This window comes from Trichomonas vaginalis, chromosome IV, assembly GCF_026262505.1.
Source record: "Trichomonas vaginalis G3 chromosome IV, whole genome shotgun sequence".
Taxonomy (NCBI): Eukaryota; Parabasalia; order Trichomonadida; family Trichomonadidae; genus Trichomonas; species Trichomonas vaginalis.
The window spans coordinates 15318412-15332426 of NC_067206.1; the positions used below are offsets into that span (position 1 = coordinate 15318412).

At 35.5% G+C, this 14015-nt stretch overlaps 3 protein-coding genes and 2 pseudogenes across 5 annotated transcripts, besides 6 other annotated features; 4 read left to right on the top strand and 1 right to left on the bottom strand.

Moving 5' to 3' along the window:
- Window positions 1-224: 224 nt before the first annotated feature.
- Window positions 225-252: a terminal%2Cinverted (terminal inverted repeat of Mariner transposon ID:TVAGG3_0098000).
- Window positions 225-1528: a mobile genetic element.
- TVAGG3_0098010 lies at window positions 321-1448 on the top strand (annotated as a pseudogene). The gene has a single exon. A coding segment is annotated over exon 1 (1128 nt).
- Window positions 1501-1528: a terminal%2Cinverted (terminal inverted repeat of Mariner transposon ID:TVAGG3_0098000).
- Window positions 1529-2192: 664 nt separating this feature from the next.
- Window positions 2193-3521, bottom strand: TVAGG3_0098030 (LP04239P family; the record flags this gene model as incomplete). The annotated part of the gene is made up of 1 exon (XM_051222702.1): window positions 2193-3521. One exon carries the CDS (start codon window positions 3519-3521, stop codon window positions 2193-2195), a length of 1329 nt encoding a protein of 442 aa, XP_051107688.1.
- A 782-nt stretch (window positions 3522-4303) lies between these two features.
- Window positions 4304-4414: a mobile genetic element.
- Window positions 4415-5417: 1003 nt separating this feature from the next.
- Window positions 5418-5859: a mobile genetic element.
- Window positions 5860-6208: 349 nt separating this feature from the next.
- On the top strand, window positions 6209-6698 carry TVAGG3_0098060 (protein of unknown function, DUF4106 family; the record flags this gene model as incomplete). Its single annotated transcript, XM_051222703.1, has 1 exon — window positions 6209-6698. A coding segment is annotated over one exon (490 nt), but the record flags the coding sequence as incomplete, so codon positions are not given.
- A 74-nt stretch (window positions 6699-6772) lies between these two features.
- TVAGG3_0098070 lies at window positions 6773-7750 on the top strand (annotated as a pseudogene). Its single transcript has one exon. A coding segment is annotated over exon 1 (978 nt).
- Window positions 7751-7842: 92 nt separating this feature from the next.
- Window positions 7843-8205, top strand: TVAGG3_0098080 (protein of unknown function, DUF4106 family; the record flags this gene model as incomplete). The annotated part of the gene is made up of 1 exon (XM_051222704.1): window positions 7843-8205. A coding segment is annotated over one exon (363 nt), but the record flags the coding sequence as incomplete, so codon positions are not given.
- Window positions 8206-8559: 354 nt separating this feature from the next.
- Window positions 8560-14015: part of a mobile genetic element that runs on past the window's edge.

A 14015-nucleotide genomic window follows, 5' to 3' on the forward strand; every position in this document is an offset into this window, starting at 1 on the left:
GATAGATTTCCCATTATATTATCTGTGAATATATTGTTTGAAAATTCAAGATATAAAAATATATTATCAAAAAATTTTATATTTTTAAATACAATAGGGTGGAAGTATAGTACGATGAGATAGCAATGATATATTTTATAATGGGAGGTAATCTGAAGATAAGTAGCAAATTTTATGCGATTTTGATTGGGAGTTGGAGGGTGTGAGTACTATAGCATGCAATATAGGGTGTCCTAAGGTGCGTTTAGCACAGCGCTCTATATGAGACTATTAAAGGCGATATATGCTGATTATAAATATATAATAAAAAATATGAATATATGTATATGATGAGTATGTTGTATTTTGGCGCCATGCCGGGATATAAAATGAATTTTGAGACAAGAGGCGGTTTCGCGGGAAATTTTGGCGGGATTTTTTTTCATTTTTTTAATGAATCATAAAGAAAACATCCTCGCTCTTGCAAAAAAATGCAAAGACTGTAAAAAATCTACGAGACATTGGTAAAATGCTTCGGTATGGATGCTTCTAGCTATTCCACTGTAACGTATCATGTTAGGATGTATCACTTCATGAACAAAAAGGCGCCCATCATAAAAATTGACAAAAAATCGCCGGATCAAAGAAAAATCAAAGCAATTCTTCAAGCGCTAGATGAAGACCCAAGAGCATCACTCAGAAGGATAGAGGAGATGACAAAGATACCACTTACAACAGTCAGTTATTATCTGCACAATTATTTGAACTACAAACTAGCGTATACACGTTGGGTTCCGCACAACCTTAATTCAGTTCAAAAAAAATCTAGAGTCCAATCTTCGAAAGAGCTCCTCTCTATATTGGGTACGTATCAATCCAAGAAGTTTCGCTTTTTAGTAACAGGGGACGAGTCTTGGTTTCAATATGCAACAGAAGCCAAAATCATGTGGATCCCGAAGGATGAAAATCCGCAAACATTCCCGAAGAAAAAAATTGACACACCAATGATAATGTTGTCGGTTTTTTGGGGCGTGAATGGCATCATCGCAATTGATATTCTTCAAAAACCTAATACGATGAATGCTCAGTATCTAATTGACAATGTTCTTACTCAAATTATCAATTCTGATGAGTTTGAGAAATCCAAACAACAAAAACAAAAGTTTGCAATTCATTTTGATAATTCAAGAGTTCACAAAAGTCATAAGGTAATGAATTACTTGGTGGAAAACAATGTCAAAGTTGTTCCAAACCCAATTTATTCACCTGATATTGCACCCTCTGACTTTTATTTATTCGGCACGCTAAAAAAGAGAGCTGAAGGACGCGAATTCGCGAGTCCAGATGATCTTGAAAATTTTGTAAGAGAGCAATTTGAGCAATTTTCTCATGATGATTTAAAGCGTGTCTTTCAAGCCTGGATCGATCGCTGCGAACGCGTGATTGAATCCAATGGTGATTATATTTAAATAAACTTTATATATATGTAACTTGTTTATTTCTATTCGCAGTATTCGGGTTTGTGCTAAACACACCTTTGGACACCCTATAGTATCTCACACCCTCCAATTCTTCCTATGGCGCCGAAAAATTTTTGGTGAAATGCGACGACATTTCACCAAAAATTTTCGGCGCCATATAGAGAACTATAGTCTGCGAGGTACTGATTCTATCTATGTACCTCGCAGACCATAGTTCTCAGCCAAAATGTCAAAAATTTCGGAAATTCGAAATAATTTTTTTGAGAAAAAATTAACCGTTTAACATTGCCAAAAATCTAAAAACTCACAATTTTTTTAAATTGATAACCCTCAAACCGTTTCCAATCAATAATTTGAGAGTCTATATGATAATGTAAAAGTTAAAACATTCAAGTATTTAAGTATTTCTTTAAAATATTAAGTTTTTTATTTTTCCAATAAAATTCTAATATCAAATATTTTTATTTAACGATTAATTTTATTTATATTTTTATAGTTTTTTTAAGAAAAAATATTGTTAGGGTTTTATGGATTTTCAATTAATATACAAGATAATTCATGAATATATATATTTCCAAGTTTTTAAGGATGCAACACTTTACATTTGTAAACTGTCAAAAATGAAGTCACGCTATTTTTCATGCATTACAAAGGCAGCTAAGTATCTTGTCTTTCCTTTTGGCCGATAGGGCCCCCTTGGACGTGCCAAGCCTAGCTCTCTAAAAGCTCTTTCTACCATATGTCTTGAGAGGGATGTGGAAGAGGGTTTGTAAGATATTTAATGTTCCTCAGCTCAGATGGAAATGATAATGGAGACTCTTCAATCATAAGTCCGGAAGGAATTGTGGAAGAAATTTGATTCAGGGGCTTAAAACGTTTCATAGCGGAGAACCATGCTTGGGTAGGCGTTGGCTGTGGAACAATACCCGTCTTCATGTCCAAAAATGCCTCAAAATGAGATTTGGCATATTCGATATCTTTATTTATTTGGTTATAGGCGGAGATTATTCCAAGATGGCCATGCTGCTCAATTAGGTTTCTAATAGTTACCTTAAGATCTTTTGGTACATTAACTTTGGGTCTCCCGCGCTTAAGGGGAATAGACACAGATGGGTGAGGCTGAGGCTGAGTATTGGCAGAGAGTTGTTGCTGTGGAAGAGAGTTGGCAGAGAGCTGGCGTTGAAGATGAGTGTTGGCAGAGAGTTGTTGCTGTGGAAGAGTGTTGGCAAAGAGTTGTTGCTGTGCCAAGGTGTTGGCAGAGAGTTGTTGCTGTGCCGAAGTGTTGGCAGATAGCTGGCGCTGAAGAGGGGTGTTGGCAGAGAGCTGGCGTTGAAGATGAGTGTTGGCAGAGAGCTGGCGTTGTGTCTGGGTGTTGGCAGATAGCTGGCGCTGAAGAGGGGTGTTGGCAGATAGCTGGCGCTGAAGATGAGTGTTGGCAGAGAGCTGGCGTTCTGTCTGGGCGTTGGCAGAGAGTTGTTGCTGTGGAAGAGAGTTGGCAGAGAGCTGGCGTTGTGGGGGAGTGCTAGCAGAGAGTTGTGGCTGTGGGGGAGTGTTGGTACTGCTGGCTAATGAAAGCTGGCGTTGTGGAGGGGTGTTGGCAGAAAGTGGGCTTTGTAGAGGAGCGTTGGCTGTTGAGAGCTGTTGCTGTGGAACAGAGTTGGTAGTGCTGGCTGATGAAAGCTGGCGTTGTAGAGGAGTGCTGGCTAATGAGGGTTCTTCCTGTATACGAGAGTCGTTTGAACTTTGTAATATCAAATAATCGGTAAGGAGAGTGTCATATCTGTGTTTCAAAATGGATGAACACTCGTAGAGTCGATTATTATATTTAATGTAGAAAGTAGTAAACTCTTGAAGTTTGTATGTATGATGTAAGTACTCTTCAATAGTAATTAGTCTATTACATAAGAGAGCTTTGTAAAATGTTATCTTGTTAATTGATGAACGAATAGTGTTGTTGACTAATGGAACATTTGTGAGAACAATGGCTAACGGTGTGCGCCTTTGAATCTGTGCTAGAGCTGTTTCAAGCCAAGCTGAATCAACTAAGGTGTACAAATTCATTTTAAACAAATTTGAAATGAAATAATTTGTGAGAATTTGAGAATAATTTAATTATTTCAGAAGTCTATATTGAAAAAATATTCTTAACAAAATTAATTTAAATGGTTCAGAAAATAAAAAATTAAAATTAATGGAAAAAACATGATTAGGAATAATTAACAATAATAAATATCATGGTTTTGGATTATTTAAACAGCTATAAAAGAACGAATTTTACAAATTACGATAAAAAATTATTGAAAAATAATGAAGAGGATAAGGATTTGAATCGAAAATTAAAAGGATGATTATGTGTCAAATTAAATTAAAATAAAAATTTTAGAAGATTTAAACAAGAAATAGTGCAAAGAATTAGAATTAACATACAAATCGAAAATTTAATAAAGGAGAGATAAAATTATTGTAGTATTCAATTGAAAAATTTTATAAAATAAGGAATATTGGTAAACAAATAAGTTTCATCTAAAAAAAGGAAAATAAAAATATAAAAATTGAAATAAAAACAGAAATATAAAATATTTTTAAAATGCAAAAAAGTTTCATACTAATCGTTTTTGTATAATATTTATCATTGAAAGATTATTGAAAGATATTTTGAAAGAAATCGAAAGAGTTAAGAAATATTGAGAAGAAGGACAATTGAATGAATTTTTGGCCGATTGTGCTATGCAAAGTTGATGATAATTGCAGGAAATTTTGAGATTTTCGAGGTTTTGGAGGGTGTGAGTACTATTATATGTAATAGTATCTCACACCCTCTAATTCATCCTATGGCGTCGAGAAAACTTTGGTGAAATGTCGTCGCATTTCACGAAAATTTCTCGGCGCCATATAGAGAACTAGAGTCTGCGAGGTACTGATTCTATCTATGTACCTCACAGACTCTAGTTCTCAGCCAAAATGGCTAAAAATTGCTCGCAATTGTTTGCCATGTAAACTGTCACTTTTTGAGGAGATTTGACATTCTGTCAAATCTCCTTTTTCATATATAAGATCAAGAATGTTACAAGCCTCAGATCTCGATGGGGTAAATGAGTTAACTGAAGAATATGAAGATAGTTTAACAAGTGAGAGAAGTTCTGGATTGAAAGTAGTAAAACCATTGAAAGATGCAGCATCATTCATTTGTACAATACCAGTTATGTATTATGGGTGATATTTTACGAAAAAGTGACATTTTATGAGGGGGTGTCACCGTTTCTCGATCAGTACATTGAATTGTTAACTTTAGAACATGTTTGAACTGGGTAAAAACCATTGTATTTTCACTTTTTTCATGTTTGATCTTCAAATAGTACCAGGTTTTGAATTGGCCAAAAGTGATGTGGTATGTTGCAATGACTTGATTCCTTAAGGCATTTATATATTTGAGCAGCCGAAGGTAGATCAAGATAGTAATCTGAATTTGCTCTGTTACCTTTTCATCAATGATCCTTGGTGAGTCAAGTCTGTATTCTTCGTTGATGTTCATCAGACGTTCTAACTCTGAGTCTTTGAATCTGAGTCGCCTTTTCAAATATGCAAATGGATTATTTTTTTTGTTGCATTAGGTAACTTTCCATTCGTTTCTTGAATTATCAAACTCTGGCAAGCATAATGTATAGACTCTGACTATGTTCTGCATTGCGAATGCCTTAAGAAGTATTACACCGCCACTTTCCTAAGCAAGTTAGAGAGTGACGTCATTGAGGAGAAATGAATTTAATATAGACTTCTTTTTAAATAAAATGTTGGGAAATGTCAGTGTTGTAAGACGAGTTACGGAAAGTGAGGTGAACCGAAAAAGTGACACTTATTTGGTCGGATAAATTCCCTATATATTTACTTGTCAAAAAAATCAGACTTTTTTTGCTTTAAAAATTTATAAGTTAATTATTGAGAACGAAGGTGAAAGGAAATGGATATCTCTTACCTTTCATTCCCTCGAGAAAGTTCAAAAACTTGGGTGCAATCAGTTCTGATTGCACCCAAGTTTTTGAACTTTGTATAAGGAATTGTTGGCTATGATGTACTGATCATGAATCAGTACATCATAGCCAACAATTCCTTCGCAAACAGCGGGAAACTTTGTCTGAATAGTTTAACATTCAGACAAAGTTTCCCGCTGTCAGAGAGGGAATGGAAGGGTAAGAGGTATATATTCATAATGTATACCTCTTACCCTTTCATTCCCTCGAGAAAGTTCAAAAACTTGGGTGCAATCAGTTCTGATTGCACCCAAGTTTTTGAACTTTGTATAAGGAATTGTTGGCTATGATGTACTGATCATGAATCAGTACATCATAGCCAACAATTCCTTCGCAAACAGGAGGAAACTTTGTCTGAATAGTTTAACATTTTGGAGAACGGTTTCGACGTTAATACCGCTTTGAATAGTTTAACATTTTGGAGAACTTATACAAAGTTCAAAAACTTTGTCTGAAGAAAAAAAAAAGGTAGTGGGGCTTCCAGGGGCTGCGCCCCTTCTAGCCCTGAAGATGTTTAGTATAAATGAAGTTTATATTTGGAGGGCTTCCAGGGGCTGCGCCCCTTCTAGCCCTAAGAATTTTGCCCAAGACCCAAGAGGAGGACCGAACCCCAGCCGACCAGCCGGTGACAAAACATGAAAACATATATAATTTGTGAAAAGCGACACAAAAAGTGTCATATAAACATCTGTCAAAAACCGCTTTTTAACTTCACTTAAAATGCCACGTAAGCTACGTAAGAATATACGTAAGAGGAAGAGAGCATTGAAACATCCAATAGTAAAACTGACACCACAACAACAGTTGCAACAACAAATGATGAATGACCCCACTATGTTGCAACAAATGTCAAGCAACCCTATGCTTTTAAACCGAGTTATTGGTGCACAGAGTGGAGGTTTAAGAGCGGCACTTTTAGCGAAAATGGCAGGCTATGGTGGAGCTGCAGACGGAACAGCTTATAACCCTCAAAGTCAAATGAATTTGAGTTCACTCAAAAATCAAATAACAGATGTCAAAAAGTCAAACATAGACATACAGAAACAAATAAGTGAAAACGAAAAGAAACTAGAATATGACAGACACACAAAGAAACTCAATGAGTTAAACGTAGAGAAAAAGAAGAAAGAAGAACAACTGAAAGAACTAAGTACAGAGGAATATGCGAAAAAAGTGTCAGAAAAAGCAGCAGAAGTAGCAAAAATGGAACAAGATGTTATAAATTTGAAAAACCATACTACTCAATATAAAGTACTGAAAGATGAAGAAATAAAACAAAAAGCCCTGAAGACATATATGGATAGCGATGAGTATAAAAAAAAGTTGAAGCAAATGTAAAGGCAGAAAAACTTTTACAGTTGCAAAACCAAACCGTACAGTATGAAAACTTAGCACAAGAAAGTAAAAATAACGACGCAGCCATGCAAAAGGCAATGAAAAGCGCAGAATATATAAAAGCTAATAATGACTGGTTAGATGCCCAAGCCAACGCTAAAGCAGCCCAACTTATAGGGTCAATAAGGACAAAAATACAAGCGGATGAAGACAGTTCAAATGAAGCTTTAATGAATGCTGACTTTAAGAACGCCTTCGAAGCTCTTCATAGTAAGGTGAAACTAGTGAACGACTTCTCATCTGGAAAGAAACTGAAGTCTGAAGGTTTCGACAAAGAGTTAAAAGAAGTAGCACAAAATATGACGAAAATAACAGATGCAGCAACGAGACAGGCAGTTCAAAGTGCCTATGACGCCGTTAGAGCAACTGTTGTGGAAAGTCAAGAAAAAGAGTTACAACAGACCAAAACAGACCTAGTAAATGCTTTCTTAAGAACGAAAAGTCAGGTAGGACATTATGCTGCAGATGGAACATATGTGCCAGCTGGTGGAACTTATATACCACCAAACCCTCCAAGAGAAGCACCTGCACCAGGACTACCTAAAACATTTACATCGTCACATGGACACAGACACAGGCATGCACCAAAACCAACACAACAACCAACAGTTCAAAATCCAGCACAACAACAACCAAAACCAACAGTTCAAAACCCTGCACAGCAACCAACAGTTCAAAACCCTGCACAGCAACCAAAACCAGCACAACAACCACCTCCACAACCAGCACAGCAACCATCTCCACAACCAGCACAGCAACCAACAGTTCAAAACCCTGCACAACAACAACCACAAACAGAGCAAGGACATAAAAGAAGTAGAGAAAAAGGAAACCAAGAATTCTTAAAAATGCTTAAGGAAGATTATGGTTACCCAGATACTCTTGACTTTAGTGACAGATATAAAGAAGCTATTAGAAAGTTCAAGGAAGGAAATACTGACCCGAACCTATTTAGCTTTATGGTTCAGCACCAAATGGGATATAATTTCAAACCTGGAAAATACAAGCTCGCTAAGGGATATGATTTAATAGCATATCATCCAAATGACATGAATGAATTTACTCCGAGATATTTGGTGTCAGAGCTAAATGATAATTCAACTCTCTTCATGAAACGCGTAAAAAATAGAGACGGAACGAAAGAAGAAAGGTTTATGAGTCCGGATGACTTAGATAGGGAACTTGTTAAAAACGGTCTCGGAATATATGAAATGCCAGCAGATGAGGTACAAGAAACTCCACAGGAAGAAGTTCAGATACAACCAGACATGGAAGAAATAGTTCAGCAACAACAGCTAGAAGAGCCTGAAGGAAACGAACAAGTCCCTCCTTTGGAAACTAACTTCACAGAACTAGATGAAGATTTGGAACAGCCGAAAAATCTTGACCCTCAACAAGAGTATGATGTGAATATGGAATCTTTCCAAGAGTCTAAGAAAAATTCGGCTGACATAGTAGAAGAATATCGAAAAATGTTCGCCGACATACAAAAGACTCCAACATCAGATGAAAATATTCAGCATAGAATGGAAGTACTGAAAGAAAATGTACGCAAATACAATAATCCGTTTTACTTACGACCATATAACGTTCAATCTTTGGCTGAACTCGGTGAAAATAAAAGGTTAAATTTCAACAAAACATATAGAAATGAAACATTGTTTAAAGTTCATTCAGAACCTAACCAATATGGAAACAAACCTACTTTTGTTTCTGCAGACTATGGAACTACAATGAGATGGGGTCATAAAGCTAATCCGGATAGGTGGTTCATAAACTTACAACCACAATTCCAAGAAGTTGTAGACGCAATGGAAGTGAATGGTGAACCAGATATAGCTGGTATTTTCAGCGCGGCTTTAATGCCATTGAAAGATATGAAACATGCAGATATTTTGGACCAGTATGAAATGAACATGGCTGATGGAAATATAACACCTGACGTTCTAGAACATTTATCTCAAAGAACTACACAGAACCATAGAGATGGTATATTTGGTGAAGAGTTTAGAAAGAAAGTTAGGGAGAGAGAAGGAAGAGAACCTATTGTACATGACCTTGCAAACGAAAGTTTGCAAAATGTCATAAAAACTTACTTTGCAGACAATGAACCGAGAAGGGATGAATATTTAAGAAAACTCAAATGGACAGTACCAAATGAAATGTTAGTATTGAAAACACGTTCCTTGACAAAATAAAACCAACTACAGAAATAAATGACGCAAGACTGAAACATTGGGTAAAAGCTTTCCCATTCACAAAAGATATTATTGTTACATGGAAAGAAAACCAGAATGGCTACAAAAACATATATTTGGAACGAGCATATTCCATATGGACAAGTATATTTGAAGAGCTTGAACCGGAAACTCAGGAAAGAGTCATCAAACAATACGCGAAGACTCAAATACAAACTATGACAAAATCTTTCTAGGATATAGGTTACCTGAGTTGGGCGACCAGAGCCCAAAGGCAAAAAGGACATGGGAAATTTACAACATACTAGGTGAACATGAGGCAAAGATGCAACAACTTGAAGCAGAGGGCAAGTTACCAAAAGCGACACCAAAGAAGAAGAGTAGAACAAAGTGAAAGTAGTGAAGAAGTAACTTCATCTAGTGAAAGTAGTGGCAATGAAGGAAAAAGAAGAGTTAAAAACTCAGTCAGGAAGAAAGTAAAGCTTGGTCCGAAACAATTATGACAAATAAATCCAACTATTCTATATTTTTACCCATATGAAATGTACGCCGCTCAGAATATAACGCCAACAGTTTTGGATGCCATGAACGGAAATGTTTCCGAATGGTATAACGAATGCGACAATGCCATTAGAAGGTCAGAAATAGTTCCTGGAACTTACGAATATACAACTGCTGTTTCTTATGGAAACGTAGGTGAGTTTGGTGAAGGTTCTTCAACAACAGTAGATATTGCTTGCGACAGGTTTCATATTATTTCTATTGACAACTCATTCTTATACGTGGAACAAGACATTGAAATAAAACCTTCTGCCAAGTTGTCTGACAAGAAAGGTTGCAATGGAATTTTCTATGTCGGATACCAATATGCTCCAGAAGTTTTCATGGGATATAAGATATATTCTAACTCTGACTTAGTTCAAACAGTAACATGGCAAACTATGAATGGTTCGCTTTGAGAAACTCAGTACAACCACAAGCTAGAGAACAAAGACCAGTATGCAAACTATTGAGAAAATAAGAAGACTTGACCCTAACGTTCAGGAGTTTATGTTAACCTTTCTGTTCAGATGGAACTGCTGCCACTAAAGTAAAACTGAAACTTAGAGTTCCTTTGTCATCTTTCCTCATCTTCAGGTTTTAAGATACTTGCCAAACTGGGCAGGAAAAATTTCTATCGAACTTACTCCAAGCAAAATAACTTAGTCATTGCACCAACACAAGACCCATTCACTCTTACAGACGTAAAGGGAACAAATAAAACGTCATTCGCCGAATTTGCAAAGACAAAGTTGACTTAGACTTTGGTTTCTCAAACCTCAACACTGAAGTAAACTATTATTTCAATGCTGCTGGAGATGCTTGGGACCCAGTTAAGTTCACATGCGAAAAATTTTGAATGCAAGAGAATAGAAAGCAGACTTGCAGTCTATATGTTGGACCCAGATATTTCAAATGCTTTAGCTGCCAAATATATTGCAGTTCACTTATGTTCCCTATACACCAAATATCTGTCAAAGACTTTGCAGGTGAAGTTGGAAACCAAAGTGCTGAACCCAGGTGCAAGAACAGATATTGCTTTAAAACAACTGCAATGAAACATGCAGATACTATGTTTGTACTGTTCAGACGAACTATAAATGACTATTCTTGTTTCTACAACCTGGTATTTAAATATCATATAAACATAGATGGTAAATATTATCCAAGAGAAGAATATTCTACAGTTGAGGATATGAGGTCATACAACTTGAACATTAGATGCTATGAACTTTAACAACAACTTCACAACAACCATTAACCTGAAATGCAAAGTTCTATTATGCCATATGTGAAAGTATGGACTCATACAGGAGGTCAAAAAACTCAATATACAAATGGAGACCGTTCAAACTTTTGGCTTGGCATTCCATTTGCTGACTCAGAAGACTTTATGGGTGGTATTTCAACTGTTGGTACAGTTCAAATACAATATACTGGTGACAGAGACGGTCAGATGAATTGAAAGCAAAGAAGTTTACAAAACCAATAGCACTTTTCACGGAAGATGCTCTTTTGAAGATTCGTTCGATGAAACCTGCTGGGGCTCCTCAGATTGGCATAACGACAGCTTCCATCGAGCAGATTTTGGCAGCAGTCAGTAAGTTGTTCTTGAACTGACTTCTCTCCGTCAAATATTGACAGTACGCCAGTTTTGACATAATATTGTATTATAAAACTTTCCTTTAGTAATATCTGTAAGTTTTGAAGTTATTTTTTGTCTGCTTCAAGAACTTTCACCATCTCGGTTATACCAACTTTCTTTGCTTTATGAAAATATTTAGGTTCAGCAAAGACTGCTATTCTATAACATTTTCCATTGTTTGTGTAAAGAACTATTCTGTCAATGTATTTGTATTGTTTGTGAGTATAAACTTTGTTTTGCTTCAATTCAAAAGATATCCGAATACGTCCATCTTTTTATTCTAAGTAAAATGTCATTCCGAAAAATAGAAAGCGTAAGTGTTTCAAAAGGTTTAATGGCGGTGGCAGATGTGAAGTTAAATTCACCAACTCAAACAACAGTCAAAGTGTTATTGTCAATGTCAAAGACAGAGATGTTGAAGTGGGAAACCATACGAAGACGAAGATGGTATAACAATTGTTCCTGTAAAAGAACCAACATATCCTGAAGTTAACAGAGACTTAAGTTCTGTTGCAGATATTCGAAACGACTACCAACAACTGAAAGACAAACTTCAAACTCAGGAGAAGATTTGTCAAGCTTTAAGTATAAATGTTAAAACTTGGTCGAACACAACCTGTAAAAGTGAACTCATATGTCATTGCACCTCATGAAGTTTTGAAAGAACTATTGAAACTTTTGACAGAGGCAGACGATATAAACATCAAAGAAATAGAACCCGACATTAGTTGCTGTGGTGTTTCATATAATGTCATTGACAAGATATACGTTATGAAAGGAGGTGAAACGTTGAACTTAAAATATAGTTTCCCAGATTATAAAAATATTTGACGACCACAACATTTCATTAAAATTTATTTGCTAAGTAAATGGCAGAAGACATAATGGTTTATACTATTACGACTAAAAACCCTGAGTCATATAATTCTATAACAACAAACTTACAAAGTCCTCAAGGACGATATTGTAAACTAACCTTAAATACAATGACGACTAAAGCCTGTTTTGCTCTTTTGACACCAGAAGACTTTATTGTTGTGAATGGTAAAAAATACTCCTTTGAAGATACTTACTCAGATATACCACCAACAGGTTTTGTTGACTTATTTAATACTTTAAGTACGGGTGTAACATGTGCTGCAACTAGAGCAGGTTTCATTATGTTTGGATGTCCGACTGAGTTTACTATAAACGATATGAGCTATAATACAAAACTTATATCTGGTTTTTACTACCAACAGTTTCCTATAACAGGAAAAGGTGTCATACAAGGAATGTCTATTCCATTGACATTAAGCACACCAATCTTATATATTGTTTCAAACTTAGGTTCAAAGTGTTATTCGAATGTCGACAGAAACTATTATGACCAAAAGATACTTATGCGCATAAAACAATACTTTCTCTGCTGGTTTGCCTATTGTTCATTCGAATGCAGAATTTTCAACCTTAGTGAACTCAAACACTTTGGCAAGTATAACGTTGACATTAGTTGACGCAAACTTTGTTCCTGTAAAACTTTTAATGTCCTATGTATTTGTCAATGACGGCAGAAAGTTTCGAATTGGAAGATGCAACTGGTGAAAGTATTGTATTACAAGAACAACTTCAACAACAAATAGCTCAAGAACAACAATGCAACAAATGGAACAACAAAGTCAAGAATAAAAAATAATATTTTTTTATTTTTATAAAAATGTACAGAATAGATGTTTCAGATTTTTATGACTTCCAAGCATTCAGAAATATGTGTCCATTTAGAGACTATAACAAAGCAGTCGAGAATTTGAAACGTTTAGTCATTTATGTTGACTCTGCCCAGAATGTTATGTCATGAAAGAATGGGATGTAGTCTTTAACAAACCTAAAGCGACAATAGTTTCAGAACAAGAATGTAGACAGAAACTTAAGAAAATAAAAGTCGTACAAGTTGGCATGAAGATGTTAGATGCTTGGGATATCTTATTGTCAAAGTTAGAAGATTTTTTCAGTTCGAGTATAAAGTTCTATACACCTTCCTCCAAACTTCTATTCTATCTTCACTGGATATAAATATGAACAAGTAGAATGGAAAGAAAATATTATAGAAGCTTGGTTAGACCATGTCAAGAAATAAATATATGCAATGGAAACGAAAAGGTTTATGAGTATATCTTATGTTGGTTTTGCAAACATCTTACAACATCCAAGTGCTAAAAATGAAACTGCTCTCATTATAATTGGAAAACAAGGAACTGGTAAGAACACATTCTTTACAGATATTTTGTGCAAACTGTTAGAAGGTTATTCGAATCCGAATATGACAAAACTTAGAAAACATCTGTGGCAAGTTTAACTCCTCAATAGAGAATATGAAACTTATAGTTTGCAATGAACTTCAAAGTATAGATACAACAAAAGTTTTGAACTCAAGATGCTTTGAAGAGTCTTATAACAGATAAAGTTGGAGTTGTTGAAAGAAAGTATAAAGACCAAAGAGTTTGTGAAAATGTTGCAAACTTCATTATGGTTTCAAACAATGCTGTTCCGATGAAGTTAGAAAGTTCTGACAGAAGATATGTAGTTGTCAGAACGTCAGATTCTCATATGCAAGATACAGAATATTTTGACGACTTAGCAGAACTTTGACATCTGACTTTTACAACCACTTGTTCTCATATTTTATGACATTAGATATTTCTAAGTTCAATCCAAGACAAATTCCACATACCGAAGAGAGACAACATTGTTAGAAGCAAACAAGAGTGTA